Source organism: Hippopotamus amphibius, chromosome 7, assembly GCF_030028045.1.
Source record: "Hippopotamus amphibius kiboko isolate mHipAmp2 chromosome 7, mHipAmp2.hap2, whole genome shotgun sequence".
Classification (NCBI taxonomy): domain Eukaryota; kingdom Metazoa; phylum Chordata; class Mammalia; order Artiodactyla; family Hippopotamidae; genus Hippopotamus; species Hippopotamus amphibius.
Window position 1 is genome coordinate 119,236,879 of NC_080192.1, and position 27,467 is coordinate 119,264,345.

General features: G+C 39.7%; 2 protein-coding genes across 3 annotated transcripts in view; one reads left to right on the forward strand and one right to left on the reverse strand.

Moving 5' to 3' along the window:
- Positions 1 to 27,467, reverse strand: part of CEBPZOS (CEBPZ opposite strand) — a 46,128-nt gene that overhangs the window by 8,039 nt on the left and 10,622 nt on the right. The window lies entirely within an intron of this gene.
- SULT6B1 (sulfotransferase family 6B member 1) lies at positions 8,300 to 26,830 on the forward strand. 2 transcript variants are annotated; one of them, XM_057740745.1, is made up of 7 exons: positions 8,300 to 8,498; positions 9,672 to 9,784; positions 13,890 to 13,979; positions 17,649 to 17,775; positions 21,364 to 21,458; positions 24,277 to 24,433; positions 26,264 to 26,830. In XM_057740745.1, exons 1-7 carry the CDS (start codon positions 8,300 to 8,302, stop codon positions 26,392 to 26,394), a joined length of 912 nt encoding a protein of 303 aa, XP_057596728.1. In that variant the 3' UTR covers positions 26,395 to 26,830. The 2 variants fall into 2 exon arrangements, with proteins under 2 accessions (XP_057596728.1, XP_057596730.1); XM_057740747.1 differs by lacking the exons at positions 8,300 to 8,498; positions 9,672 to 9,784 and adding an exon at positions 11,567 to 11,778.

Here is a 27,467-nt window from a genome sequence, read left to right on the forward strand (position 1 = left end):
TTCTTGACATAAGAGAAGCCATTTTTGGCCTAAGCCATTTTGTGATCTAAGCCTGGCCACAATACTTGCCCTTGAACAGGTCTCAGTAATTAATAATCTGAAGGGAACAAAAGAATGCAGGAACAAATGACTGTTATCGGGCAAGAGAAGGAACAACAGCAAGATAATAAATCAGGTTGTAAAGACTCCCAGTTCTGTTTCAATGGTAAAAGTTAGCATGAGGCACATTCTTGAGCTATTTTGCAGAATGCAAAACCCACCCAACCACCAGATCAACTGGAACCTAAAAAAGATGATGTTGATCTTTTCTGACCCTTGTGACTTCAATCAGCCAAAGCTTGGATTCTGTCAAACTTTGCATCAATTCTATGCCTAATTCTCCTCCTCTGCTCAAGCCCCTTCATGAATATGCATATACCACCCAAACCCCCTTCATGAATATGCATGTACCCTTAGCTGAAAAGTTCCCCAATTTTGCTGTTCAGGGAGACACTGCTTTGGGAAAGATCCCCAGTGTTCTCCTCACTGCAAGTAATAAATCCTTCCTTCTCCCGATCTTTGGCTTGATTGTGTCTTCTGGCCTGACACCCTCCAAGAGGAAACCTAATTTTTGGTAACACCCCCACCGTCCAGCCCATATGGTTCCTTTGCACAACTGAACAATCATAAATGTGATAAATAAATGTGAGAAATACGGATGAGTAAACTATATTCATTTAAAGCATATCATTATCACTCAAAGCTACTCAGGTCTACACAGATCCAAACCCCCAAATCATCTCTCCCACGACTGGTATCCTCTTACATTTGGGCTTTGCACAACGTTTTGATCTCTTCTCTCTGCTCTATAGAAACCGTCTCTGGCTTGAACCTCCATTTTATTAATACTTTGTGTCTGACTTTCTTTCAAGCTTTCCTCATAAGAGCTCTTTTAGTACTAAGATGCTTTTTATTTTGTCTAATATTGTTTTTGCTGTCATAACCTATTTTTCTCAAAACTTTTCAGACCTCTAACCCCAGACATTACCTGCTCTGTTGAGGCTCCCTTTCCCCTCCAACCAGGACATGCATAATCTTTAGAGATTCATTCCCATTCAAAGATTCATCCACAATAAATATTTCTCATTCTAAAATCGACCCCATGACTTCCAACAACTTGTTTAAATATACATATAGATATATAGATACAGGTATACATCACTTAAGGCACTACTCAATGCCTTGAGCTGCCAGGCCCTACTATGTCGGCTTGAAATATCATCAGTGTTAAAGGAACTAGGATGACAAAACAAGATAGGAAGGTAATTGGAATGGTTCAGACAAAAAAGAAAAGGGGGGGAAAGAAAAGAAGAAAAGAAAAAAGCTTGATAACAAAGCCTAAAATAATTGCACAGAAACTCAATCACTTCCACTGGGAAATGTATTTAAACTAATTAATGGAGGTTGTTAATTGACAACTAGACTAGACTCTAGTGGAGACTCTTACCAAGTTGATTTGATCCACGAATTGGAGTAGAAGGCAGAGGATGTTGGCGGAGGTGGGAGAGACTCTAGTGGCAGGTTTCCAAAGTGGCACTGATTCTCACAAGTGTCAAGTGGAGGGACTCACAAGTAGCAGGTGTAAGGGCTGTGCCTCTGCATAATTGGGGCAAGGAGGTAACTAACCAGCCCCAGCCCTAACCCCAGAATGCAAATACTCAAGCTCTCCAGTAGAAGTCCCATCCATCCTCCTCCAGGTCTCCAACACCCCTCCCAAAGGGTCCACATTCCCAGCGTAGTCCTGATGTGCTAACTCTAGCAGAGGGACGCAAACGGCCAGGAGGAAGCCCTCCTTGCTGCATCATGACGGAGGCACAGAAGCTGGCTAAAGTTCCATTCTGCTGTGATCGTCACAAATGCAAGGGCAGCAGGGATAGCCACATGAACAAGAATAAATTAGGAGTGTGGAATTAACATATATACACAACTATATGTAAAATAAATAACCGACAAGGACCTACCGTGTAGCACAGGGAACTATACTCAATATTTTGTAATAACCTATAAGGGAAAAGAATCTGAAAAAAAATATAGATTCATGTGTATGTATAACTGAATCACTTTGCTGCACACCTGAAAGTAACATAACATTGTAAATAAATACTTCAGTTAAAAACAAAAAAGCAAAAACCAAGTACCTAGGAATTTTGCTGTGCATTCTCTCATGGACACCGCAGAGGAAGATCAGCTCGTCAGTCTGGTGGGACCCTCAAGGTACACCCTTTCAATTACCTGACATAAGGCAGCAGAGATGACTCTGGATAACCCATTGCTGCTGGTTGCCAAAGGGCACCTACTGGACAAAAGGGGCCCAGGAACTTGGTGATGGCTTAGCCTTCCCTTCAGATGGCTCAGTGGAGAACTGCGGCCTCTGGGGGCACTGTCCCCGCAGCAGGGGCAGTGGGGGCAGGACCCCGGCTCCGCCAGCTGCCAGGCTCTGGAGTGGAGGGGTTTTCCATCACCCTCAGTCTAGGAGATCAAAGTGTTACTAGATAAATCGTCCCGGATCCTGAATGTTTCCAGCATCCACATTTCATGGACTCCATTTCTGACTTCCTCGTGGTCAATTTCTGATGAGGGGAGCCAGTTTTTAGTAAACTCCCCAAATACGAGATTACACCCCTCTCTCTACATATTGGATTCCAAAGTAAATTTCAATCCTGAACTGCACTGGGAAGTAGCATTTCTCTTGCTAAAGAAGCAGAAAACAGAAACGAACAAACAAATAAAAACGAACAAAAAAATACAACATAATCTGAAGGGCCCCCCACAACGTAGAGAGGAAGATGGCACAGGAGGGGCCAGATCACCCACCCCTAAAAACCAGCCCTGGGCCAACTGGCACACAGCAGCCCTCTGCTACCTAACCCCTGCTTTATGAATCAGCCTCAATTTCAATCACTTCGACTTTTTTTTTAAGCTCTTTATTGGAATATAATTGCTTTACACTCTTGTACCAGCTTATGAGGTACACCAAGGTGAATCAGCTGTATTTATACATATATCCCCATATCCCCTCCCTCCGGTGACTCCCTCCCACCCGCCCTGTCCTGGCCCTTTAAGGCATCACCCATCATCAAGTTGATCTCCCTTTGTTATACAGCAATTTCCCACTAGCTACCTATTTTACATTTAGTAGTGTATGTATGTCTATGCTACTCTCTCACTTTGTCCCACCTTCCCCTTGGCCCCCACCCCAACCCCGTGTCCTCAAGTCCGTTCTCTACAACTGCATCTTTATTCTTGCCCTGTCACTGGGTTCATCAGTACCATTTTTATAGATTCCATATATATGAGTTCACATATGGTATTTGTTTTTCTCTCTCTGACTTACTTCACTCTGTATGACAGTCCCTAGGTCTATCCACCTCATTACAAATAGCTCAATTTCATTTCTTTTTATGGCTGAGTAATATTCCATTGTATATATGTGCCACAATCTTCTTTACCCATTCATCTGTTGATGGGCATTTAGGTTGCTTCCATGTCCTGGCTATTGTAAACAGTGCTGCAATGAACATTATGGTACATGTTTCTTTTTGGATTATGGTTTTCTCTGGGTATATGCCCAGTAGTGGGATTGCTGGGTCATATGGTAGTTCTATTTTTAGTTTTTTAAGGAACCTCCATACTGTTTTCCATAGTGGCTGTACCAACTTACATTCCCACCAACAGTGCAAGAGGGTTCCCTTTTCTCCACACCCTCTCCAGCATTTATTGTTTCTAGATGTTTTGATGATGGCCATTCTGACCGGTGTGAGGTGATACCTCATTATGGCTTTGACTTGCATTTCTCTAATGATTAGTGATGTTGAGCATCTTTTCATGTGTTTGTTAGCTATCCGCATGTCTTCTTTGGAGAAATGTCTATTTAGGTCTTCTGCCCATTTGTGGATTGGGTTATTTGCTTTTTTGATATTAAGCTGCATGAGCTGCTTGTACATTTTGGAGATTAATCCTTTGTCCATTGCTTCATTGGCAAGTATTTTCTCCCATTCTGAGGGTTGTCTTCCTGTCTTGTTTATGGTTTCTTTTGCTGTGCAAAAGCTTTTAAGTTTCATTAGGTCCCGTTTGTTTATTCTTGATTTTATTTCCATTTTTCTAGGAGGTGGGTCAAAAAGGATCTTGCTTTGATGTATGGCATAGAGTGTTCTGCCCATGTTTTCCTCTAGGAGTTTTATAGTGTCTGGCCTTACATGTAGGTCTTTAATCCATTTTGAGTTTCTTTTTGTGTATGGTGTTAGGAAGTGTTCTAATTTCATTCTTTTACATGTAGCTGTCCAGTTTTCCCAGCACCACTTATTGAAGAGGCTGTCTTTCTTCCATTGTTTCTTCTTGCCTCCTTTGTCAAAGATAAGCTGCCCATATGTGCTTGGGTTTACCTCTGGGTTCTCTATTCTGTTCCATTGATCTTCCTTTCTATTTTTGAATCACCTTTGACTTTTTAAAAATCACCTATGGCTGCTCTCTCCCTCTCCCCCTCCCTCTCCCCCTCCACACACACCCCCACCCCCGGCCCCAGTCTTTCTCTCTCTCTCTGTAAGTTCATAGCCTAGGTGGGGAAAATTAAAGGAAAAGAAGGTAAAAGGGAACACTCTCTTTAAACGCAAGGAAAGGAGCTTTAAATAAGCCTCCCAGGCTGCTGCCACCAGAGGCAAGAACCAAGCTAGGGCAGCACCATCTGAGAGGTCCACCACCACTTACCTCGGGCCTGGGTGGATCCAGGAGCCAAATGGGAAGCTGGGATTTCAAAGGACGTGTGGCCCACCTGCACTCAAAGGCTCACCAGTGCAAATGCATCATCCAATCTGGGCTATTTTGTAGTCATGTGTGCCAGACAATTAAGAGTCAGGTACTCGGGGGACTTCCCTGGTGGTCCAGTGGTAAAGAATCCATCTTTCAATGCAGGGGATGTGAGTTCGATCCCTGGTTAGGGAACTAAGATTCCACATGCCACGAGACAACTAAGTTTGTGTGCCACAACTACTGAGCTCGTGCACCTCAACTAGAGAGCCTGCATGCCACAAACTACAGAGCCCACATGCTCTGGAACCCGTGCACCACAACTACAGAGCCCATGCACCCTGGAGCCTGCATGCCACAGCTAAAGAAGAGAAAACCCTCACACCACAACTAGAGAGAAGCCCGTGCATCACCATGAAAGATCCCACATGCTGCAATTAAGACCCAACACAGCCAAAAATAATAAATAAATAAATAAATAAATAAATAAATAAAAAATTTTTTAAAAAGCATTAAGTACTCAAAATTGTAATGTTGACAGGTTGCCCTGAGCCTAGGGTGACTAACAAGAATCAGAGCTCACATTACCAATTCCAAACAGCCCCCAAATCCTCCTATAATTACAGGTATTAGTGTCAGAACAGGATCCAACCATGTTTGTTTGTTTGTTTTAATGTCACTGTTTGAATTAATGTCTTAAATTCTACCTTCCCCAGGGAAACAAAGACTCTTTATAATATAAAGGACAATCCCACTAAGCAGCTTGGCACAGATTCCAGTCTTAGATCTTTTCTTTTTTTGAGAGGGAGATTCTGAAATACACAAGCTTCCCACCTACACTGAATAGCATCCTATTATTATGTAAGGTAATAAGACCTTCAAGGGGGGAGTGCTGTATGGAAACAGAAAAACAGCAAGACTCTCAAATATTTTAATTTTACCAACTTAAAATCACAAATATAGCGAAACCTAGATTCCTATTCTTAACTAGGAACCCCCCTTGGGTCAGCTCTTTCCCTTCAGTAAAATGGAGATTAAAACTTCCTCTCCCACATCCACCACCTGGCTCAGTAAGACACTTTCTGTTGACAGCTAAAATTTCCTCAATTCTATGATGCACATGCTTCCATATGTTTACATTTCTGAAATTGGAATGCATCTCACAATCGATGGATACATTTAATACAGTGTTTGTCCCAAAATGCTGTTATTAGATAAAATGTTCTAGAATCCAGCAAGGATTCTAGAAGGTAAGATTTTTTTTTCAGTGAAAAGTCTTGTGCCTGTTTTTCTCATAGCAGGTAAAGAAGCACCAAGAATGTGGTGGTATGGACAACTACACTGGGGCCTCTGAGAGAGATCTTGCTGTAATTATTTTTTGCCAGGGGACTCAGCTGCACTGCCTGCATTCCAATCCCAGCTCCTCAAATGGCTGACTCTACTTTGCCTCTGTAAGTAAAACTCCAATTAACCCACCTGTAAAATGGTAACACTAGTAACACTGATTTCAGAGTGCTATTTTGAAGCTACATTAAATCATCCATGTAATGTTACCAGCTTGGCAGGATGTCTGCTACATACAGGACATCAATAATGTTGGCTATTGTTTTAAATGATATATGAATGACTGTAGCAGCTAGGTAACTATGCACAACTAGGAGTTAACTTTGTCAGTGTTAACATTAGTTTAGAGAAAGGTAAATATAGTTTTCAAAAAACTATGTTCATAGGGCTAGTAAAAAAAAAAGGAGGAAGAATAAGGAGAATGACATGGCGGAGAGAATGGGAGAAAGAAGGAAAAAAGGTCAGTGGATGTTTACGGAAACTCGACTTAAGAAGCCAAAGAGAGTACATTTTGGCCCAGAAAGTGTACTAGATAGGATATAGGTTAAATTGCTGTTACAAAGAGACTGCAAAAATCCAGTGGCTGCAACAAGATAGATAATTGTATTCTTTCACACCCAGTTCAGGAGGTTTGTTACACGCAGGGTGGGTGCCTGGAGGGTGACCCACGCATCCTCAAGCGCCTGTATCTACCATCCCCTGGAGTACTGTTTTGCTCTGAATTAGCAAGTCTGGCTTCCCAGCATCAGGTCTGTCCTCCAGGTGTAGGAAAGGGGAGAGAGAAAAATTAGAGAACGATCGACTTCCTGTGTCAAGGTCCTGACCTTGAGTTTGCACACACTACTTCCACTCACCTCCCACTAGCCCCGGGGCCACACCAAGCTGCAAAGGACGTGGGGATCATATTCCAATTTATTCAAAGGAAAAAGAAGAGAGAGCTACTGGGGAAAAACTGTGTCACAGAGAGTGAGCTTCTCACTCCAGGGACCTTGAACCAGCAGGCCATGGACTCAGAGGACAGGAGACACCATTGTATTGTGTGCTCCTCTTGACAAAGCATCTCCCTGCTAGGAATCATATAAATCTATTGTTAAATTGGTCAGGAAAGGCAGGTTTCATTATCCCTATTTACATATATTTTGAAGGTGTATTATGAGTGTACACCTTTCCTAAACTCAGGATGTCATATAAACTTCAATTACCTGATGGTCTTTTGAGTTTGCCTGTTACAATGGAACCCCCATTAAGTACGTAATTTTGTTCATTTTTTTTCTCCTGTTGATCTGTTGTATATCAATTTAATTATTAGACCAGCCAAAGAACTTAGGAGGGAAAAGGGGAAAATTTTTTCCACACTTGTATCACACCATGGAGGATGTATGCTCAAAGCTATCAGCCAAGGAGAGCGGTTTCATGCATAAATTGCATTTTGCTAACAGGAAAATTTTATCCCTGATTCAATTAAATAACTATGTGTTAGGACTTCCCTGGTGGTGCAGTGGTTAAGAATCCGCCTGCCAATGCAGGGAACACGCATTCAATCCCTGGTTTGGGAAGGTCCCACATGTTGCAGAGCAACTAAGCCAGCATGCCACAACTACTGCACCCAAGTGCTGCAACTACTGAAGCCCACATGCCTAGAGCCCGTGCTCCACAACAAGTGAAGCCACTGCACTGACAAGCCCACGCACAGCAACGAAGAGTAGCCCCCACTCACCACAAATAGAGAAAGCCCAAGTACAGCACCAAAGACCCAACGCAGCCCAAAAAAAAAAAAAAAGATTAACTCTAAAAAACATTTTGGGTGAAAAAGCAGTTTGAAGACTATGTTCAGTGTGGAAAAAAAAAAAAAACCTATGTGTTAGATATTTAATATCTATAATTGTCTATTAAGAAATTCTACTCTTACTTTCCTTGGGAGAGTTGCCTCTAATAGTAATATAATCAACCCTTGGGGTAATATTCCCTGATTCTCAGCCTGTTTTGCACCTGTGGTGTGCCTTTTGTCAGAGGCGGGCATGCAAAAAGCTGTGGCATGGGGGTGGATGAGAATTAAGTTATTTCTTTCTCAAGTGAATGGGAGGAGCCCTTTATTCTACCTCCTGAAAAAAACCATTAAAAGCTACCACTGTCACTGGACAACCACAGGCAAGTTCTTTAACAAGGAGCCAGCATGACTGCTAATTCCAAATTTATTGAATACATTGATGAAGCTTTGGAAAAATCAAAAGAAACTGCACTGTCTCACTTGTTTTTCACCTATCAGGGGATTCCTTACCCAATCACCATGTGCACCTCAGAGACTTTCCAAGCCTTGGACGCCTTTGAAGCCAGAAGTGATGACATAGTGCTAGCATCTTATCCAAAGTGTGGTAACTAACAAATCCTTTTCTACAAGGGCACTTTTTCATAGTGAGTAGGTGGGGAAGATGCAAGGAGAAGGTGGGAGGAGGGCAGTTGATCTCTGGATGAAGCCAGAAATTGGTGAGGAAGATGGCCAAGATGGGTCAGATCAGAGCTTGTAAATCAATGACTAGAAACCTCAGTATCTGAGGGAGGAGTCTGTGTGAAAAGAACATGATGGGTGATGAGCGCAGAAGGAGCTGTATGGTGGGGCTAGCAAATGGAAGCAGGGATGCAGGAAAGTGCAGTTTCCATGGAGCACAGAGAGTAGTCAAGATTTTCATCTTGATTTTTTACCGAAGACAAGCGTGGCCATGTCTATAAACTTCTATGCTTTCCATGTAATAGGTTATTTTTCAGGATCAAACACCAATCCTCTAGTTTCTCAAGCCAGTTTTACAATGGTCCTTCATTGGTAGAGGATAAGATGCTAAGAAACTAAATTACTCTGTTTTACACAATCTACTTTTGATATTTTTAAACTGTTATTTCATCTCTGTTTATGAAAGCCAACTCCATTTCATATTTTCTTTTTCTTAATTGATGCTGGGTTTTTATAAAAATCAAAATTATATACTCCTGTAGAAAATATTCATTAATTTAAGGTAAAATATGATATACAATCAACAATCATTTTTATAGTATAACGTGTTCTGTAAGGAAGGTATTCCAGATTTAAAAAGAAGCACTGCCTCTCCTTAAAGGAAAAATTTGAGAAGATAATTTGATTTTTATACTAATGTAAGTAAATGTTATTTTCCATAAAACTCTGCTTCTTTTCATAGCCCAGTTTATTCTGAATGCAGAAGAACCAATTGTATATATCAGGGAATCATTGTGTGTGTGTATGTATGTGTGTGTGTATGTATGTGTGTGTGTATGTGTATATATATATGTATATATATATATATGTTTGTTTTTTTTTAAAGGTGGCACTGTGGCGTAAGGGATCTTAGTTCCCTGATTTCCTGATCAGGGATCAAACCTGGGCCTTCTGCAATGGAAGTGTAGAGTCTTAACCACTGGATTGCCAGGAAATTCCTTTGTTGTAGATTTTAATTTTTATGATATGTATGTTAAAGTAACATGCCTTTGTTATATTGATTCCTTAATGAGCTTTGATTCTCTGATTTTTCTTATAGGTTCCAATTGGATTCTCCACATTATTAGTGAATTAGTATTTGCTGACTCTAAAAGAAAATATGAATATCCAGAATTTCCAGTTCTTGAATGTGGGGACCCAGAAAAATACCAGGTTGGTACTGAAGTCCCTGAGGTCCGTCTAGGGGAACGGATTCATGATCTGAAAGAAAAGAATTTCTCCTCAGGATCAATCACAAGTCGTTGCTCAGGTTTAAGAAAAAAGCAACAGTTATTAGAAAGCAGTTAGAGAGAGTACAATAGCTTCTGGCACAGACACCAGAAGGGGGTGGAGAGACTCCGGAGGGGGTACATGTGTGTCTTATATGCCCTGAAAAGAAGTGTCAATTAGCTCATAAGATTTAGAATGTTTCCTTGCAAGTTTCACCAAACTTTTAGATAAACACCAAAGAGATTTAAAGTAAGAGTTTTAAAACTTAGTGAATGCCTCCCTGCACCTGTTAACCATCACTCTGGTTTAGTTTGTGTGTTTAGGGGATTAAGAGGAAAGGTTGTAAAACTGGGTGATTAGGAGAAAGGGTCATAAATTTCAAGATACATAAGATGTATACAATGGGGCCCATAAATTCTCCTAATTGGGTGTCTCTTCTTGCTTAAATTTATCTTATTCCCATCATATTCCATTCAGTACAAAAGAGCCTTCTAGCAAATTATAGAAAGATTTCTTCCATTTGGGGAATTGTTTAGTTTCGAGTTCAGAAAATACACTAATAATTATTGCGATTTATTGTATGCTTATCATACAATCCCAGCACTTTTCAGGAATTATCTCATTTTATGGCAAAATAACCTTATCACCATTTTACAAACGACCAAATTATTAGTGTGTGCGCGAAGGTTATAACAGGTCACCCTGCCTGTTATTACTCTTCTTACCAGGTGTCATTACCGACCTTATCCATGTAACTAACTAAGGCCTGGGTGTGAGACAGGATGTTGTGCTCCCTGCCAGGGAAGATATGAAAAGAGGGGGGAGGAAAGATCTGCCTGAGGATTTTAGTGCTGGGTCAGAACAGGTGAGAGGAGCACCATCCGCCTTCGGGCCTAGACATACCAGGAACGCACTTGGGAAGGGAAGACTGTATCCCAAGGGGGGAACCGCAGGCTCAGCAAAACTTTCAGAAGTGCTCACCACCCAGACTCCCAACAGGCAGACAGAAGAACTCAGTTACTAAAAATAAAGTCCTTAGGGAGTTGGGAAACGGTTTCCGGAAAGAGATCGAAATACTTGCCATGATGACAAATACAAACTTAAAAGTTTGATCCCAGCTGGAAGGAAACTCACTTCCATGGATTGGGCCAAAGTAACGGAAAAATATATTGTAAATGAGACGTTCAGGAACTTGGGGGTGGGATGGGGAGGTAAGTGCTGACTCTTGGATCTGGCTGACTGCAGCCTCAGGAGGCATCAGGGCCTGGAGGCTCACAGGCCCAGCAGAGGTGGGCTCGGCCAGACCAGCTCAGGAGTTTTCTTACGAAGCATTTTCCTAGGTAAGAAATGGTCAGGCCAATGGACAGCCTCATTCATTTCTGCCACCCAGGCCACTGGGTAACTTTTTCTCTAAAGCGCAGGTTTAGCATCACCTTTAAAAATCATGCTAACGTTTATCCAGCTTTCCAATTTCTTTTAAAAATGTATTACACTGTGGATCACAGGTTATCTTACCTGTTATTACTCACCTTACCAATATAACCACTATTATTTTATCCGCCTCTGCTGTTACCTATCAGAGATAAACAGGTGTCTCTTCTGATTGAAATAGGGTTGGGGATGCTGGCTTATACATTTTTACATTGTTTATACGATTGTTTCACCATGTAAATTCCCAAATAAATCTTTGTAACACAAACCATTCGTAAGTAGGGAACTTCCTGGGATATTGCTTACTGCCATTGGGAAGAATTTTTATTACTGCTTAAGATTTTGACATGCCAAGACTTGACTCTGAGCTTAAGCACCCAACATTCTCAGAATCTCTCTTTCACCTCATGGGAAACCTGATGTTCCTGTTCCTTGCCCCGGGTTTCTTCTTGTTTTACCACGTACTTCAGTGTGAAGATAAAACAAAGCGTTGCTTCTGTCTTCAGGTACTTGCATTCTAAATTTTAACTCTACTTATGAAATAAAAAGTTGCACTTCCTGTTAAGGTAATTCCCAGCTTTAGTAAAAAGATCCAGCTGATTTTTAAAGCCAAGGAAGTCTTCTAGAAACATCTAAATTAGCATTGAAATGTTCTACAAGGTGACTGAGACATATGATTCTAGCTCCAGGATTTCTGGAAAATGTTTTAACTTGGTATAGTATTTTGGGTTTTGAAGTCTTTTGACATCTATAATTTATCAGAAATGTTCATTTTTCTCTTTGGGTATTTTTAAAAGCACTTTTTGCATTTTAATTGTTATTTCATCATACACGAAGATACTTTTCTATGCAATGTGCCTTTTATTTTAAAATGGAAATGAGTGAGAAGATAAGCTTCATTTAACAGTTATTCATTTTACAGAACATTTTTCTAAAATATATATATTTTTTCTTAAGATATATCTCAACATTACATTGCTTAGTTTGGCTATATCACCCATTTTCAGGAACATATAATTATATATTTATCTAGTTTTGTTACAATTAACTTCTATCTTCCCCGTGGATATTTTTCTAATCCTTTTAGGAACTTTTTACCGTTTCTCGTATGTCTTCAAGTGATTTCTGGCAGTGCAGTTTAGTGGAAATGGCACTCTATCACTTAATCTGAAAATTACCATCTGTGTGATTTTGCACAAAGCACTTAAAACCTCAAAGCCTCTTGTTAATCTCTAAAATGGGGGTTACAATATCTACCTGAGATGATTGTTGTGAATGAATGTACAAGCACCTCCAAAACTGAAAAGTGTAATTTGATATAAATCAAGTATGATGACTACTTATCATCACTTGGACCCATATCATTGATTTTAAAAATATTGTCATTTTTTGCCCCCTTGCTGGAGTTGCGATCTCTACTAAGTTTTCACAGAACCATTGACTACAAGTGTCTAAATATCATTTCGTCACTTGAAATGATATGACCAGGCAGTGAGTGACCTCTACAAGCATGGAAGTAAACGTTAAAGCCTTAGCCCCCTCCACATAGCATATACTAAAGGTCTGATTTTAAGATAAAAGGCTTCACCCTAGCAGATTAAACAGGTAACTTCATTTTTTAAAAAATAAATTTATTTATTTATTTTTTTGGCCATGTTGGGTCTTTTTTCGCTGTGTGCGAGCTTTCTTTAGTTGTGGTGAGTGGGGGCTACTCTTCGTAGTGCTGTGCAGGCTCCTCATTGCGGTGGCTTCTCTTGTTGCGGAGCACAGGCTCTAGGCACATGGGCTTCAGTAGTTGCAGCACATGGGCTCAATAGTTGTGGCTCACGGGCTCTAAAGCACAGCCTCAATAGTTGTGGCGCACGGACTTAGTTGCTCCGCGGCATGTTTGGGATGTTCCTGGAGCAGGGATCGAACCCGTGTCCCCTGCATTGGCAGGCAGATTCTTAACCACTGTGCCACCTAGGAAGCCCCCAGGTAACTTCATTTTTAAATGACGATTCTACTTATTGGTAGAAGTAGATGACAAAAAAGAATCAATGACAGAGTTCTTATACTGATAAGAATTTCTCTTGTAAAATATTTCTCAGCTATTTAAGTGACCCTGCCCTTCCAGGTTCTGTTAAAATATTTAATTGCATGGAACTTTGTTGGTTTCAAAAAAAAAGATCTAGATGTTAAAAATGGATTTGGAGGAGCTATGGAAAGTCTTGAACATTTCTCCTAATGACTTTGAATGTAGAAAAGATCCACAGTAAGTGACAGAGTGGACTGCAGATTTTTAGCTGTCTTGAAGAAAGTGAATGTGGTATGGTTGTGGGAAAAGGTACATTTTTCCCAAAAAATGGAAGAAAAAAAAAAGATTGGACAATAGGAAGTGGGATGGAAGAAGGAAGTTCAAAAGGAAGTTTGAAATTATTTACTTATTTATGATTCTCTATTCTGCATCCTCCACAAAGAAAACAGAAATGGACAAAATCTAGACGAGACTGTGGAAGAGGAGGAGATACAGTAATAGCAAGGCTGAAACTACCGTTTAGGTATTAAACTTAGAAGTGATTCACTATACACACACACAAAACACATATGCTTTCACCTTATTGTTTATATTTTTAAGAGAATGAAACAGTTTCCACCACCAAGGATTTTGGCAACTCACCTCCATTATGACAAACTACCTGGATCCATCTTCAAGAAGAAAGCCAAAGTGAGTGCCCCTTCCTACTGGCATTTCAGTTTGAAGTTCGTTTTTTTTCCCAATAAATAAATAAATAAACTTATTTATTTATTTATTGGCTGTGTTGGGTCTTTGTTGCTGCACACAGGCTGTCTCTACTTGCAGAGAGTGGGGGCTACTCTTCATTGCGGTGTGCAGGCTTCTCATTGTGGTGGCTTCTCTTGTTGCAGAGCCTGGGCTCTAGGCACGCAGGTTTCAGTAGTTGTGGCACGTGGGCTCAACAGTTGTGGCTCGAGGGGCTTAGTTGCTCCGAGGCATGTGGGATCTTCCCGGACCAGGGATCAAACCCATGTCCCCTGCATTGGCAGGCAGATTCTTAACCACTGCGCCACCAGGTAGCCCGAGCTACTGGGGACCTGAGGTTGTTAATGTATAGATATTGGCTTTCTGAAGTATAGGATGAATTTGCTACTCATCACAGAATTTTAATAAATGAAGTGTGCAATTTGGCATTTCTTTTGTTGCTGTTTCTTTCTTCAGATATATTTGCTATAGCTGTATTCAAATTAAATGCATTTTCAGCCAGGATATAAAACATATATAGAGAGTGGAACATATTTTAAAATCTGTTTTAGAGTGAATAGATTTCAGTATCCCAGTAGGACATTTAGAGTGTTTAACAGAAGAATACGACCTAAGGAAACAACCAAAATTGTTCCTTCAGTTCTTTCTGGTAAGCACTATTTACCTGAGGTGTGAAACTATTTTATTTCTGAGTTTCCCATATAACAGCAATCTTCACATCAAGCATATATAACTACAAGTGCTTTGGATACTCTTATCATTTGTTTTAAAATTTTGTTTCATTAATCACTAGTGAGCGATTCTCACAATTATTAGCTTTTCAACGATCCTTTTTTGTTTTCTGTCACCTGATCTCCCTCCCGTTCCTTATTCTCTGTCTCCAGGGGAAAAGGTAGAATTAATTAAAATAAAGATCTAAATTCCTGAATGCCACAAATAGGAATGGGAGCATAGTGCAGTAACAGCAAAGAAAGCCGAAAACAGTTAAGATAACTACGGAAGCGGAAGGCAGGAGAATAACAGAGCAGGAAAGAGCACGAAGGAAGTGGAAACCTTGAAATAGTGGCCTGTGGCCATGGAACCAGAATCCTAGGAGCCAAACTGGAAAATACCTTGAAGGTAACCCTCATGAGGTGTTTGAATTCCACCAAGCGGCTGTGGACTGCTCAACACTTCCTGTTATAAGGGAATCCTCTGTTCCCTCTGCCAGCCGTGGACAGCTCTGTAAAACAGTTTTTCTTTACAGTGAGACTCTTCCAAATTGAAAATATCGCTTTAACCTATAATTCCCCCAGTTTAATTCAGTTCAGTAGAATCACAAACCTCGGCGATATTTTCCCCCCTTAATTATTCCATAAGACACAGAGCTAATGTAGTGTATAAAGCATATGGATTTGGAGCACGCAGGCTTATGCAGGCTTTGTTTTTCTGGCTGCACCATGGAGCATGCGGGGATATCAGTTCCCTGACCAGGGACAGAACCCGTGCTCCCTGCATTGGGAGCATGGAATCTTAACCACTGCCGGCGAAGTCCCAGACAGTATGCAGGCTTTTTTTTTTTTTTTTAATTTTTGGCTGCATTGGGTTTTCATTGCTCCACACGGGCTTTCTCTAGTTGTGGTGAACTGGGGCTACCCTTCGTTGTGGTGCGCCAGTTTCTCATTGCCATGGCTTCTCTTGTTGTGCCAGCACAGGCTCTGGGCGCACGGGCTCAGTAGTTGTGGAGTGTGGGTCTAGAATGCAGGTTCAGTAGTTGTGGTGCACCGGCTTAGTTTCTCTGCAGCATGTGGGACCTTCCCAGCCCAGTGATCAAACCCGCGTCCCCTGCACTGGCAGGCGGATTCTTAACCACTGTGCCACCAGGGAAGCCCCAGCATGCAGGCTTTTGAATGAAGTTTTACTTTCAGAAGAATAGCTGGGCAAGAGGCAAGAGACAAGCCACAGCCATGGTAAGACACTGATGCTGACTTTTTGTCCACACACTCCAGCCCACTGGCACTCACCATTCAAATTTATGTCTTTGTAAAATTATAAATTGCCACAAGCCAGGGCAACCCCTGAATGGTAATCAGAGCCCCAAGTATAAGACACTCAAGTGAGGAGAATCTGCTATATTTGGATTGGGGGCAGCGGGGAGTTTCAGATCTCAACAAAGACACAGACCCAGCCCATTCATCTCTATTCAATTTCATCCTGACAATGTTAGTTCATGTCTGAGGTATTCTGGAATCCTGATTCCCTCTCAGTTTCGTGTCATCTACAAATTTGATAAATATGGCTTCTATATCTTTACCTAAATCACTCATTAAAATGCTCACCATGCGGACTTCCCTGGTGGCGCTGTGGATAAGACTCCGTGCTCCTAATGCAGGGGACACGGGTTTGGTCCCTGGTCAGGGAACTAGATCCCACATGCATGCTGCAACTAAGAGTTTGCATGCCACAACTAAGGAGCCCGCCTGCTGCAACTAAGACTCTGTGCTACCTAAATATTAAAAAAAAAAAAAAAAAAATGTTGACCATGGTGTAGTCAGGACAGTGGAAATGCCATTAAAAACCTCCTGGCGGGTTTATGTTAATTATTCAGCCTCCTTTGCATCTAAATATTCAGGCAGTTTTATATGCCTGAGGGCTTCTGCTTCCAGCTTACTTTTTTCCATTTTGCAGAGGAAGCCATAAGCAACAAATCTAGTAATTTAAGAACTACCTCTAAGAAAAACCTGGCATTAGAAATGACTTCTTCTTAGAGAACCCACATTGCCCCGTGGTGGTGATTACTCCTTCCTCTTTTATGTGGCCACAAATCATCTACTTATTCAATTCCAAAAACGTCTCCCAAGTGGAGGTTGTGTTCACAAATCCGTACTTTGCAAACCCCACACTTTCCTCCTTTCTGAAAGGGAGATGCTGACTGCCTGTTCTAGTCTTATGAACCTCTTGTGTGTTATCCCCAATTCTTCCGAGGTCACTAACAGTGCTCAATAATAACGTATTCTCCAATTTCCTCAGTTCTTGAAAAGGAAATCTTCTGACCAGAAGGCCCAAACTCATTTGGAGCAGCCAGGTGGTCTGCAATCTGTTGGTTCTCTTGGGTTTCAGTCTGCTCTTTGCAATGTTCATTTCACACTCTTCATTCAGAAAAATGAATCCGTGCCTCATCAGAGAAGACAGACATAACGCTGAAATTCAGAGGTTCTGCTTCCTCTACATCACCCATCACACCTCAGGCCTGCCCTTCTTCGAGCTTCTCCCACCAAACTCTAAACATTAGTTTTGTTGTCCCTAACATTATTTTGCACTTTTTACTTTTTGGGGGGTTTAGCTTTTCAGACCATGCTCTTGTGAGCTGGCTCTTCATTCCTTTTTGCATGGTCTACATACATCTTTTTACTGTCTGAACTTGTCAGCAGATGTTCTGTCACAATATCAATCTTCTTTTTCTTCTTTTCTTTCCCTTTCTCCCCAGACTTCCCCATCTGCCACCTCTTGTTCCTCAATTTCTTTCTCTCTATACATTAACAAAATTAGGTAGTAAACAACGGGACACAATGCTTGTGCTTTCACTTTCCCAAAGTTCAAAACTTAAACCTAAATAACTAAATTTTCTCTCCCTAGATATTGGTGATATTTCGAAATCCTAAAGACACGGCAGTATCTTTTTTCCATTTCCACAATGATGTTCCTGATATTCCAAGCTATGTTTCTTGGGATGAATTCTTCAGACAGTTCATGAAAGGACAAGGTATGGCTGTTGGTAAAAGAATCCTTCTTACTTCCACAGATGATCACATAAATACAAAACCTCAAATGTGTTTTAGGATAAAGAACGAAAATAAACAACAAGGTCCTACTGTATAGCACAGGGAACTACATTCAATATCCTGTAATAACCTACTATGAAAAAGAATATATGTACATGTATAACTGAATCACTGTGCTGTACACCAGAAACTAACACAACATTGTAAATCAACTATACTTCAAAAAAACTTTTTTTAATAAATTAAAAAAAGAAAGAAAATAAGGCAGATTCAGGAACCAAAAAGTTCCTTTTAAGTAAAGTTTTCTGTGCATCAAACAAATCATTACTGTTTTAAAAAATAATTTAGACAATTCATATGTTGATGACGTTGAGTATTAAATACATAGAACAGACATGAGACAAAAAAGTCCTAAAACAGAGTTACGTACAATAAGCATTTCTAATCAACTTCCTGTAAGTCTCTGTATAACACAATGATAAAAGCCAAAAAAGGACGAGACCATGACAATGAGCAACCACACCTAAGATATTTGTTTGCCAGAAAGGAAGTAAGCTTTTGTTAGATCATGTTGATGTTTTACTTCTGGTTATTGATAACTACAACTTCTGGTTATTGATAAGTGCCTACAAATGCTCTAGCTACCAAACTAGGTATTATACACACATACTTCATTTAAGACCATAACAACTGTGAATAAGATAGTATTAGCTATCAAAAAATTTAAATCAGTTGCCAATGGTCCCAGTGCTTGTAAGTGGCAGTGATTCTGCTTCCATAGGTATAGTGGCCAGAGATGAATAAATGTCTCCTTTTAGTAGTGGCTCTGTTGAGTCGTCACAGTGTAGTAGAAGGAAGAATTAATGCCAGATGACCCTAGAGGAGAAGATGCTACCAGGTCTCTCTAAAGGGACCGCTTTTAGGAAACTAGCACAACATTGTAAAGCAATTATACTCCAATAAAGACCTGAAGAAAAAAATTTAAAAAAAAGGACCACTTCTAAAGGTGATCAGCGCAGCTATGCCACACCATCCCACGTGTATGGACACTGGGTACAGTATTGAGTCCTTAGCAAAGATTAAATACTGGGATTGGGGTGTAGGAGAGAAAAAAAGTGCATAGGAGGTGCTTATGAAGCACTGGTGAGAAAGATGTGGTTTATCTAGTAACCACACACTAAGGCTAATTGGAGATAGTTAAGGCAAGTCTGAAACATAACACAAGAGAACATTCAATGATGAGAAACTCATCATCATTGGGACAATCTATCTTAGGGAAGCTTTGCTGCTTATCCATCCTTTTAGCCTAATTATTTGGCTGACAATGATAAGAAGTGGCATTGAGAACTTGGATGGATTTTCTGCCTTGTAAACTTGTTAAATTCAATGTATGAAGGCAGCTGAATGTACTGAAAAACATAGCATGTAGAATGAGAAGGCTGAATTGAGCTTCTTCACTTACTATTATATATTAGTGATTAACACTAGTTAGAATAAAATAGCTACCGTTTACTGAGCAGTAACCACATGACAGGCACTATGTGCTATCCCTAGCACACATGATTTTGTTTTAATTCTCATAAGAACCCAATGAGCATTATACTATCATCACCACATTATAAAGAAGGAAAGAGAGGTACAGAAAGGCTACACAGCCATTAAGTAGCAGAGCTAGAACTTAAACGCAGATTCAAGTCACTCACTGCCTGCGTGATTTTGAGCAAGATATTTGATTTCTAACCTTTTATTTCCTTAATTGTAAAGAGAAAATAAGAATATCTGACCTATGAGAGATAACACAGTATTGCACTTTGGTTGCACTAGCTCTGGGGTCAGACTGACATTAAAAGATGACAATACACGTAACTTGTTGTGTGGCCTTAAAGCAGTTATAACTTAGCCCCTCTGGGTTTCTGTTTCCCCTATCAACAAAATGGGTATAAAATTGTACCTGTCATACTGGATTGCTTTAAAAATTGAAAGATGAAATGTATGCGTATCAAGTAATAACACAGTTGGAAAAGCAGAAAATCCCACCACAGTGGCATGAACAGATCGGGTTTTATTTTTCTCACTTAACAAGAAGTCTGGAGGTAGGCAATTGGTCCAGCAGCCCAGTGATGTCAGGCCAGCAGCTCTGACATTCCCTTGGCCTCTCCTTCATGCTCTCTGCAACACTCTCTCAAGTTGGCTACTATCCCTCTGAGCATCACCTTCGGATTATGAAGAAGGCTCATCAAGATAGGAATAGAAAGTTGCAGCAGACCCCTGCGTGTGTCTCACTGACCAGAACTATGTCCTGTGACCAACCACAGTCCTAAGGGAGGCTGAAAGTGGGAATTTTCTGATTGGCTTAGACCCTATTAATCAGAGTTTGGCTAGCACCAAAGAAGGGGGTATGCTGGATTTGGGGCAGGAACTTACAGTATTTTCCACAACAAATAAAGTGTGTAGAAACTGCCTGGCTCAAAGCATGGGCTTCATGATAATAACTCTGCAAATAGTATTATTATTAATGATATAATATTGGCTAACATTTATTGAGTGGGTACTATTAATCAGACACTGTTCTAAGCATTTGACATATGTTAATTCACTTAAAACTCATAACAACCCCATTTTACAGATGAGGAAACTAAGGTACAAAGGTTTAGGGAGTTTCTCAAAGTCACACAGCTAGTAAGCAGCACAGCTAACCAGTGTCTAGATCTGCACTGTCCAATATGGTAGCCACTAGTCACATGTGGCAACTGAGCATTTGAAATGTGACTAGTGCAACTGAAGAGATAAATTTTAAATTTTATTTTGATTAATTTAAATTTACATTTTAAAACACTCAATTTAGTTGCTGGAAACGTTCAAGCAAGCTTGGTACGAATATGTGAGTCTATTTTTTCAATTGTAAGTTTTATGAGGTCTAAACACACACTGTTTTTGGCAAAAATTTGTCATTCAAATTGATGTTCTCTATGAGTGTAAAACACCCACTAGTGTTCGTAGACTTAGAAGTAAAAACAAGTAAGTGTGTCGTTTCACTAATTATTTATGTTGATTGCATGCTGAAATAATATTTTGGGATCTGTGGGTTAAATAAATTAAAATATTCCAATCAATTTCACCTGCTTCTTTTTGCTTTTTTTTAACCTTGCTACTAAAAAAATTAAAGTTATAGATGTGGCTTGCAGAACATTTCTATTGGACAATGCTTGTCTAGATAACCTCTGTCTCATCATTTCTTTCTGGCATTATATCTGTTGGTTTGCATGTATCGTTCACTATTTCTGAATTATTTTATTCACATAAATATTCACACACATTTGCTTAATTGTGCTACAATTTATGAAAATAAGAATATGAGAAAATCTGAAAATAGCACTGATTTATGCCAGTTCTTTTAGAGCAGGGATTTGTAATCTTATAAATATCTTGTTTGATGATATACACATACGTACAGTATATTTTAGGGCATACATTAACCATTTTATCCTCATTGTATCATTTATTCTATCATTTTAACCTCAATTATTTAAAATTCTTCAAGAAGTTATTTTTTTCCCCTGTATTTTTAGTTTCCTGGGGAAGCTATTTTGATTTTGCAATTAATTGGAACAAACATCTTGATGATGAAAATGTTAAGTTCATACTATATGAAGACCTGAAAGAGGTGAGATTATGATCATTGATATTCTATAGCAAGATGTACAGTAAACTGGAACATAGAGCACTTACTCATAATGTCTGGTTGTATGAACAAATATTGTACTCAGTTTTAAAAAAGAATATCCCATATATGTGGTACAGTGCTAGGGGAAAAAAACCAAACAATATATATGTGCTTAGGTTCTTTATTTAACAGAAATAAAATAATACTTAGCAACTTGTTACTGACAGTGACTGCTTTATCTTTTATTTATTTATTTATTTTGACTGCACTGCGCAGCTTGCGGCATCTTATTTCCCCACCAGGGACTGACCCTGGGCCCCTGCAGTGAAAGTGACAAGTCCTAACCACTGGAACACCAGGGAATTCCCAAAGCTTTATTTTCCCTCTATGCTAGACAGTCCAAATTAGGAATGGCAAAAACGATAGGTAGGTCTCTGTTGAGGTTTAATTGAACATGCTTTTTGGTTGTGAATTAATTTTTCTATATAATGTTATTTTAAAAAATTGTTTCTTCACAAACATTTAGTGATTGTTCAGCATTGTTCAGGCCTTTGTGATACATCAGTGAACAGACCAAAGTTCACTGCTCTAGAGAAGCTGATGTTCTAGCTGGAGAAGGTAGGGAGACAGAATGATAAATAATAAACACAGTAAAAATGTTAAATGTATATATAATATGTGAGAATGAAGAAATGGCACAGCTGATTAAGGAAAACTGGAAATGCCAGGGGGTGGGGGATTGGGATACTGGACAAATATCAGTAAGAAATAGGATGGTCAGTGGAAACTTCATGGAAGGGGTATGATCTGAACAAAGATCTGAAGGAGATGAGGGAGTGAGCCAAGTAGGTAACTGGAGTAAGAGCTTTCCAGGCAGAGAGAACCAACTAGAGCAAAGTCCCTGCGGTAGGAGTATTCCTGGGATGATTAAGGGACAGAAAGGAGCAGAATGTGGCTGGGTCATAGGGATGAACCAGAAGAGACTAACCAATGAGGACAGATGTAAGGGGGTGGGGTGGAGTATGAGGAGTGGAGTAGGAGACCAATGAAATTACTTTGCCTTTCACTCGGAGTGAAATGGGAAGCCATTGCAGGATTCGAGCAGAAGGGTGATAGGAAAGGATGTGTTTTAAATAGGATCATTCTGCTTGGCGTGTGAGAATGTACAGCAGAGAAGCAAAGGTAATGCAGGGAAACCCATGAGGTTACTGCTCTAGTCCAGGCAAGGGAAGGTGGTCGCTCAGACCCGAAGGGGCAGTGGAAGGGAAGAAAAGTGATTGAATTCTGAACTTACACTGAAGGAAAAGCCAATAGGATTTGCTGCTGGATTGGACAAGGGAAAGAGTAGTGAGAGAAAAAGAGAAGTCAAATAAGACCCCAATATGATTGGTCCAACCAACTGGGAGGACTGAGTTGTCACCATGTGAGTAGGAGATGGCAGCAGGTGAAGCAGGACTGTGGGGAAGACCAGGGGTTTGGTTTTGGACATGCTAAGGTTGAGATGTTTATTAGTCATCCAAATGGAGAGGTCAAGTAAGCAGTTGCGTATTGAAGTCTTGAGTGCAGAAAGAGTTCTGAGCTATAGACATAAATTTGGCATACAGATGACAATTAAAGTCATGAGATTACACACCTACATATGTAAGTATACAGACAGAGAAGAGAAGATAACTAAGAACTGAGTCCTGCAGCCCTCCAGAGTAAAGAGTTTGGGGAAAAGAGGAGGATTCAGCAAGGGAGACTAAGCAGGAGTGGTTAATGATGTAGGAGGGAAACCAGGGTCCTGGAGCTCCAGTGAAGAAAGTATGTTAAAGGAGAAGGGACTATGTCAGATACTCTCTCACTGAATTCAGTCTTTAGCACTAGTCTCCCCTGACATTCTTCTCAAAGGAAAGTATAATTGAATCCATCCCTTCTGTTTATAGGATGTATTTATATAACATGAAAGAACACACTAATTTAGTCTTTTCCTCTTCTAGTCTAGAATGTTGCTAAAACATGTGCTTCATGGGATATTAGTGTTGTCCCAGATGTTAATCATTCTTTCTTGGGGTTGGAAGGAGGCTGCCTGTTCAAATTGATTTGGGGACTGCTGTATCATATAGCCTGCTCTTTTGGGATATTAAAGATTGAGAGGTTCCGGAAAAAAACAACTCACCTTTATTAACCCAAAGGTTCCAAACTTATTTGACCTCAACCCTTTACCCTTCTTTTTTTCCCCCATGAAACATCTATAACCACCTGGAGCTATATTAGTGTTTTGTAGAATACAGTTTAAGAAACTGTTCTAGAAGATCTATAAATCTCCATTGGTCAGCAATACTGTTGAGGTGGTTGATGATACTTACAAAGGTATTAAATGATAAATTTCAAGACTCTAGTTTTTATGATTCTAAAAATCAGCCTTTCTTGATGTAATTGAACAGTAGTTACAAATAGCATTCAGAAGGAAAGAGATTTCAAATGAGCATATACAAGTACATTAATTTCCTCAGCTGGTCTAGACTGGTGCTTTTTAATAAAATGAATATCATCTTAGATAAAATTCTAACCCACTAGTAAATTCTTACTGTCATTATTTATACCCTGAATAGTTCAGCAAGAGTCACAAATTGAAAATACAAAGTAAAATCAATGTAGAATATCTTATAGGGATATTTCAAATATTTATACCAAAGTATCAGAGTAAATCTAAAGAGAGAGGAAGAAACAGATGAATCAGAGAGTTAGGCTTAACAAATCCATCCTAAGAAGCTTGTCTTTGCTTGGGGCACAATTCCCATAGAAAGAAGTTTATCCTTTAAAATTTTGTTTTCAGAATTTGGCTGCTGGAATAAAACAAATTGCTGAGTTCTTTGGATTCTCCCCATCTGGGGAGCAGATTCAAACTATCTCGGCCCAGAGTACCTCCCAGGCAATGCAAGCAAAGTCCCAGGAAACGCATGGTGCTGTGGGCCCATTCCTGTTCCGCAAAGGTAAAGTTGCCTTGGTTTCTGCAACATCCATCAGTCTGCATCTAACAGGCAATTCAAACAACTTCATCTTAAATAAGACAGGACTTTCTTTGTCTCTTCCTCAACAAGAAGTCTGACACAGATCAGAGCTGGAACTGGCAGCTCTACACTACCTTTTAGAGTACCAAGCTCCTTCTACCTTTCTGCTTGTCACCTTATGATGACAGGAGAATAAGCTAGAGCTCCACCATTACAATAAAGTTAAAGGGTTATTTTATTAAAATAAAAAGGGAATGGCAAGAGATAGAATCAAGTGCATATGCCGAGTGAGCCCCCTTTACAGAACTTTGTGGGAAGCTGCACTCAGTGGCTTACCTCTCATCGGTCACTTCTCACTGTGCTGTTGGCTGGAAAATGTAAATTTTTAAAAAGGTAGGTACATTATTACTCAATGAAAATCAAAGTTTTACTAATAAGGAAGAAAGAGAAAAAAGCTGTCTCTGGCACTGATGATTTTACTAAATTTCATTAAATCATTCTAATTTCTTATGGAAATGTATGATAATACAGCTCAGTGAATGCCAGTTTTCTCTTTTACTGCATATACAATGAAAGTATCATGTGATTCGGAGGCAGCGCATACAACAACTGTCACTTATCCCTCACTTTGCTGGGCTTAAATTTTATAGCAAAAAAAGATATTAAATCCTTAATTTTACAAATGTGGACACCAAAGCTCAAAGATATTAATTGGTTCATTGTCAAAAGCTAATAAACCATGCAGTCAGGATACAAACATGGGTCTACTTGACTCTACTACACTTCGTCAAATGAAGACTCATTTTAAAAAATCCACTGTGAAAGGAATACTGAAAGTAAATCTGGTTTTGGTTTGAGTCCTGACTGTAACCCTGATTTTTATGCCTTATCTTATTAGGCATAAAAAAAACTATTTTAGCTCCTTTAAGAAGGAGAAAAAAATAAAAACTTTTTATTTATTGTTAATCAAATACTCTTCAGTGTAGAAAAATTCTAAAAAAAAGTAGTGATTTAAAAATTTTACATTATTTCTTGTGGAAAATTCAGAAAGCACAGAAAGATGTGAAAAAGTATTAAAAATTATCCACATTTCTCCCACCAGAGGCAGGTTTAACTTTTTGGCACATTTCTTCCAGTCTTACTCTGGGATGTTTTATATAGTTGATGACATTTGTAAACTGTTTTTTTTTATTCCCTTCCTATATCTAAGCATTTTCTCCCGTCATTAAACTCTCTTTATAAATATACAATTCAATGGCTATGCAACGAGGAACTTACAACTTCAACCAAAATCATCAAAAGATTCCAAGGAAAGAAGAAACTTCCTTACTTTTAAAAGTGTAAAAGAAAAACATATCACAATCTCAGGCAAAATAATAATTCTTTTTGCAAAATTAACACTATCCAGGGTCTTAACCAAAACCTGCTATAAACCATTAACTTCTCAAGGGGTATTTAAAGTATTAAAAGACTTTAGGAGGAAAAAATGACCCTTTAAAAGCAGCATTTTGGGAAAAAAAAGGGGGGCATTTTTGGTCCCAGGTGTTGGGAGAGGGGTGGGGATGGGAGGTCATTGAGTTCAAGGGTCCCCTTAGTGATGCTGAGAAACCACATCACATACCACACCAATGGGGAAGCCCAAGTGGATCTTGCTAACTTTACAAGAGAAATTACATTAGTTTTTAAGATTGTCTAAATTTTTTCACATGTCCATTTTCGCATTTCGAAGTGAAACTCTGCATTAAGAAATGGTAAAATTAAGAAGAAATATTCTAACAGGTGTCTGGGTCTACTGTTTTTTGTGTTTTGTAGGTGAAGTTGGTGATTGGAAAAATGTGTTCAGTGAAACTCAGAACCAGGAAATGGACGAAAAATTCAAAGAGTGCTTAGCAGGCACTGCCCTGGGAACAAAGCTGAAGTATGACTCATACTGCCAGGCTTGATTCTGGCCAATTCAGCTTATTTTCCTTAATAATGACTGAATTTAAATAAGCACATGATAATTGAATCAAATAATGATAATTAAATAACATTTAGACATAAATAAGTTTAACAATAATGATAACAAATGAAAATTTAAGCACAAACTTAAGTTTGTTCACTTTCTGAGGAAAGGGTAGTTTAGCTGTCCAAAGGGGATGCTATTGTTAACGTGGTATCCTGGGTTCACACAAGAGCATAAGCCATTCCTATCAGAAACATACCTAAATCTGTGCTTGAGCACAGATGAGACAGGCCTTCAAATGTTCACAATGTTTTCTCCTCTCACAAAAATTCCTCTCTTTCTCACTATGCATCAGAGCCCTTGTGGTGCCTATCTCACACTTACTGCTGTGGGAAATTTAATTCCAACTCTGCACTGAAGTCAAATGAATAAATCCTATTCTAACTTGATTCAGGAAAAATACATTGGTCATCTATTCTGTGTGTGTCACTGTAGGAAGCTCTATGGAGGCCCACTCTCAAGGGACTTTATATTTCTACTTAATATAAGCTTCAGGGACTTCCCTGGTGGTGCAGTGGTTAAGAATCTGCCTGCCAATGCAGAGGACATGGGTCTGAGCCCTGGTCCAGGAAGACCCCACATGCCGCAGAGCAACTAAGCCCATGGGCCACAACTACTGAGCCTATGCTCTAGAGCCTGCGAGCCACAGCTACCAAGCCCATGCACTGGAACTACCGAAGCCCACGCGCCTAGAGCCAGTGCTCCGCAACAAGAGAAACCACCACACTGAGAAGCCCACGCACCACAATGAAGAGTAGCCCCAACTCGCCACAACTAGAGAAAGTCCATGTGCAGCAATTAAGACCCAATGCAGCCAAAAATAAATAAATAAAATAATAAATAAATCTTTAAAAAAAATACAAGCTTCACTTCAAAGCTACCGATTGTGTTATTTCTGGCATAAAGTCTTTCTTACCAGAGAGCCCCAAGTAACCATGTAGAACTTACAAGAGAAGGTAGAGAATGTTCTGGGGAAAAACCTCTTAACAATCTCCTTTTTAAAACAATTAA

What these genes read in the sequence shown, in the direction of transcription:
- SULT6B1 (XM_057740745.1), top strand. Translation starts at nt 8,300, where the DNA reads ATGACTGCTAATTCCAAATTTATTGAATACATTGATGAAGCTTTGGAA. An exon ending in GGGACCCAGAAAAATACCAG is followed by an intron (nt 9,785 to 13,889) that starts GTTGGTACTGAA and finishes TATATTTTTAAG; the next exon opens with AGAATGAAACAGTTTCCACC. An exon ending in ACAGTTCATGAAAGGACAAG is followed by an intron (nt 17,776 to 21,363) that starts GTATGGCTGTTG and finishes CTGTATTTTTAG; the next exon opens with TTTCCTGGGGAAGCTATTTT.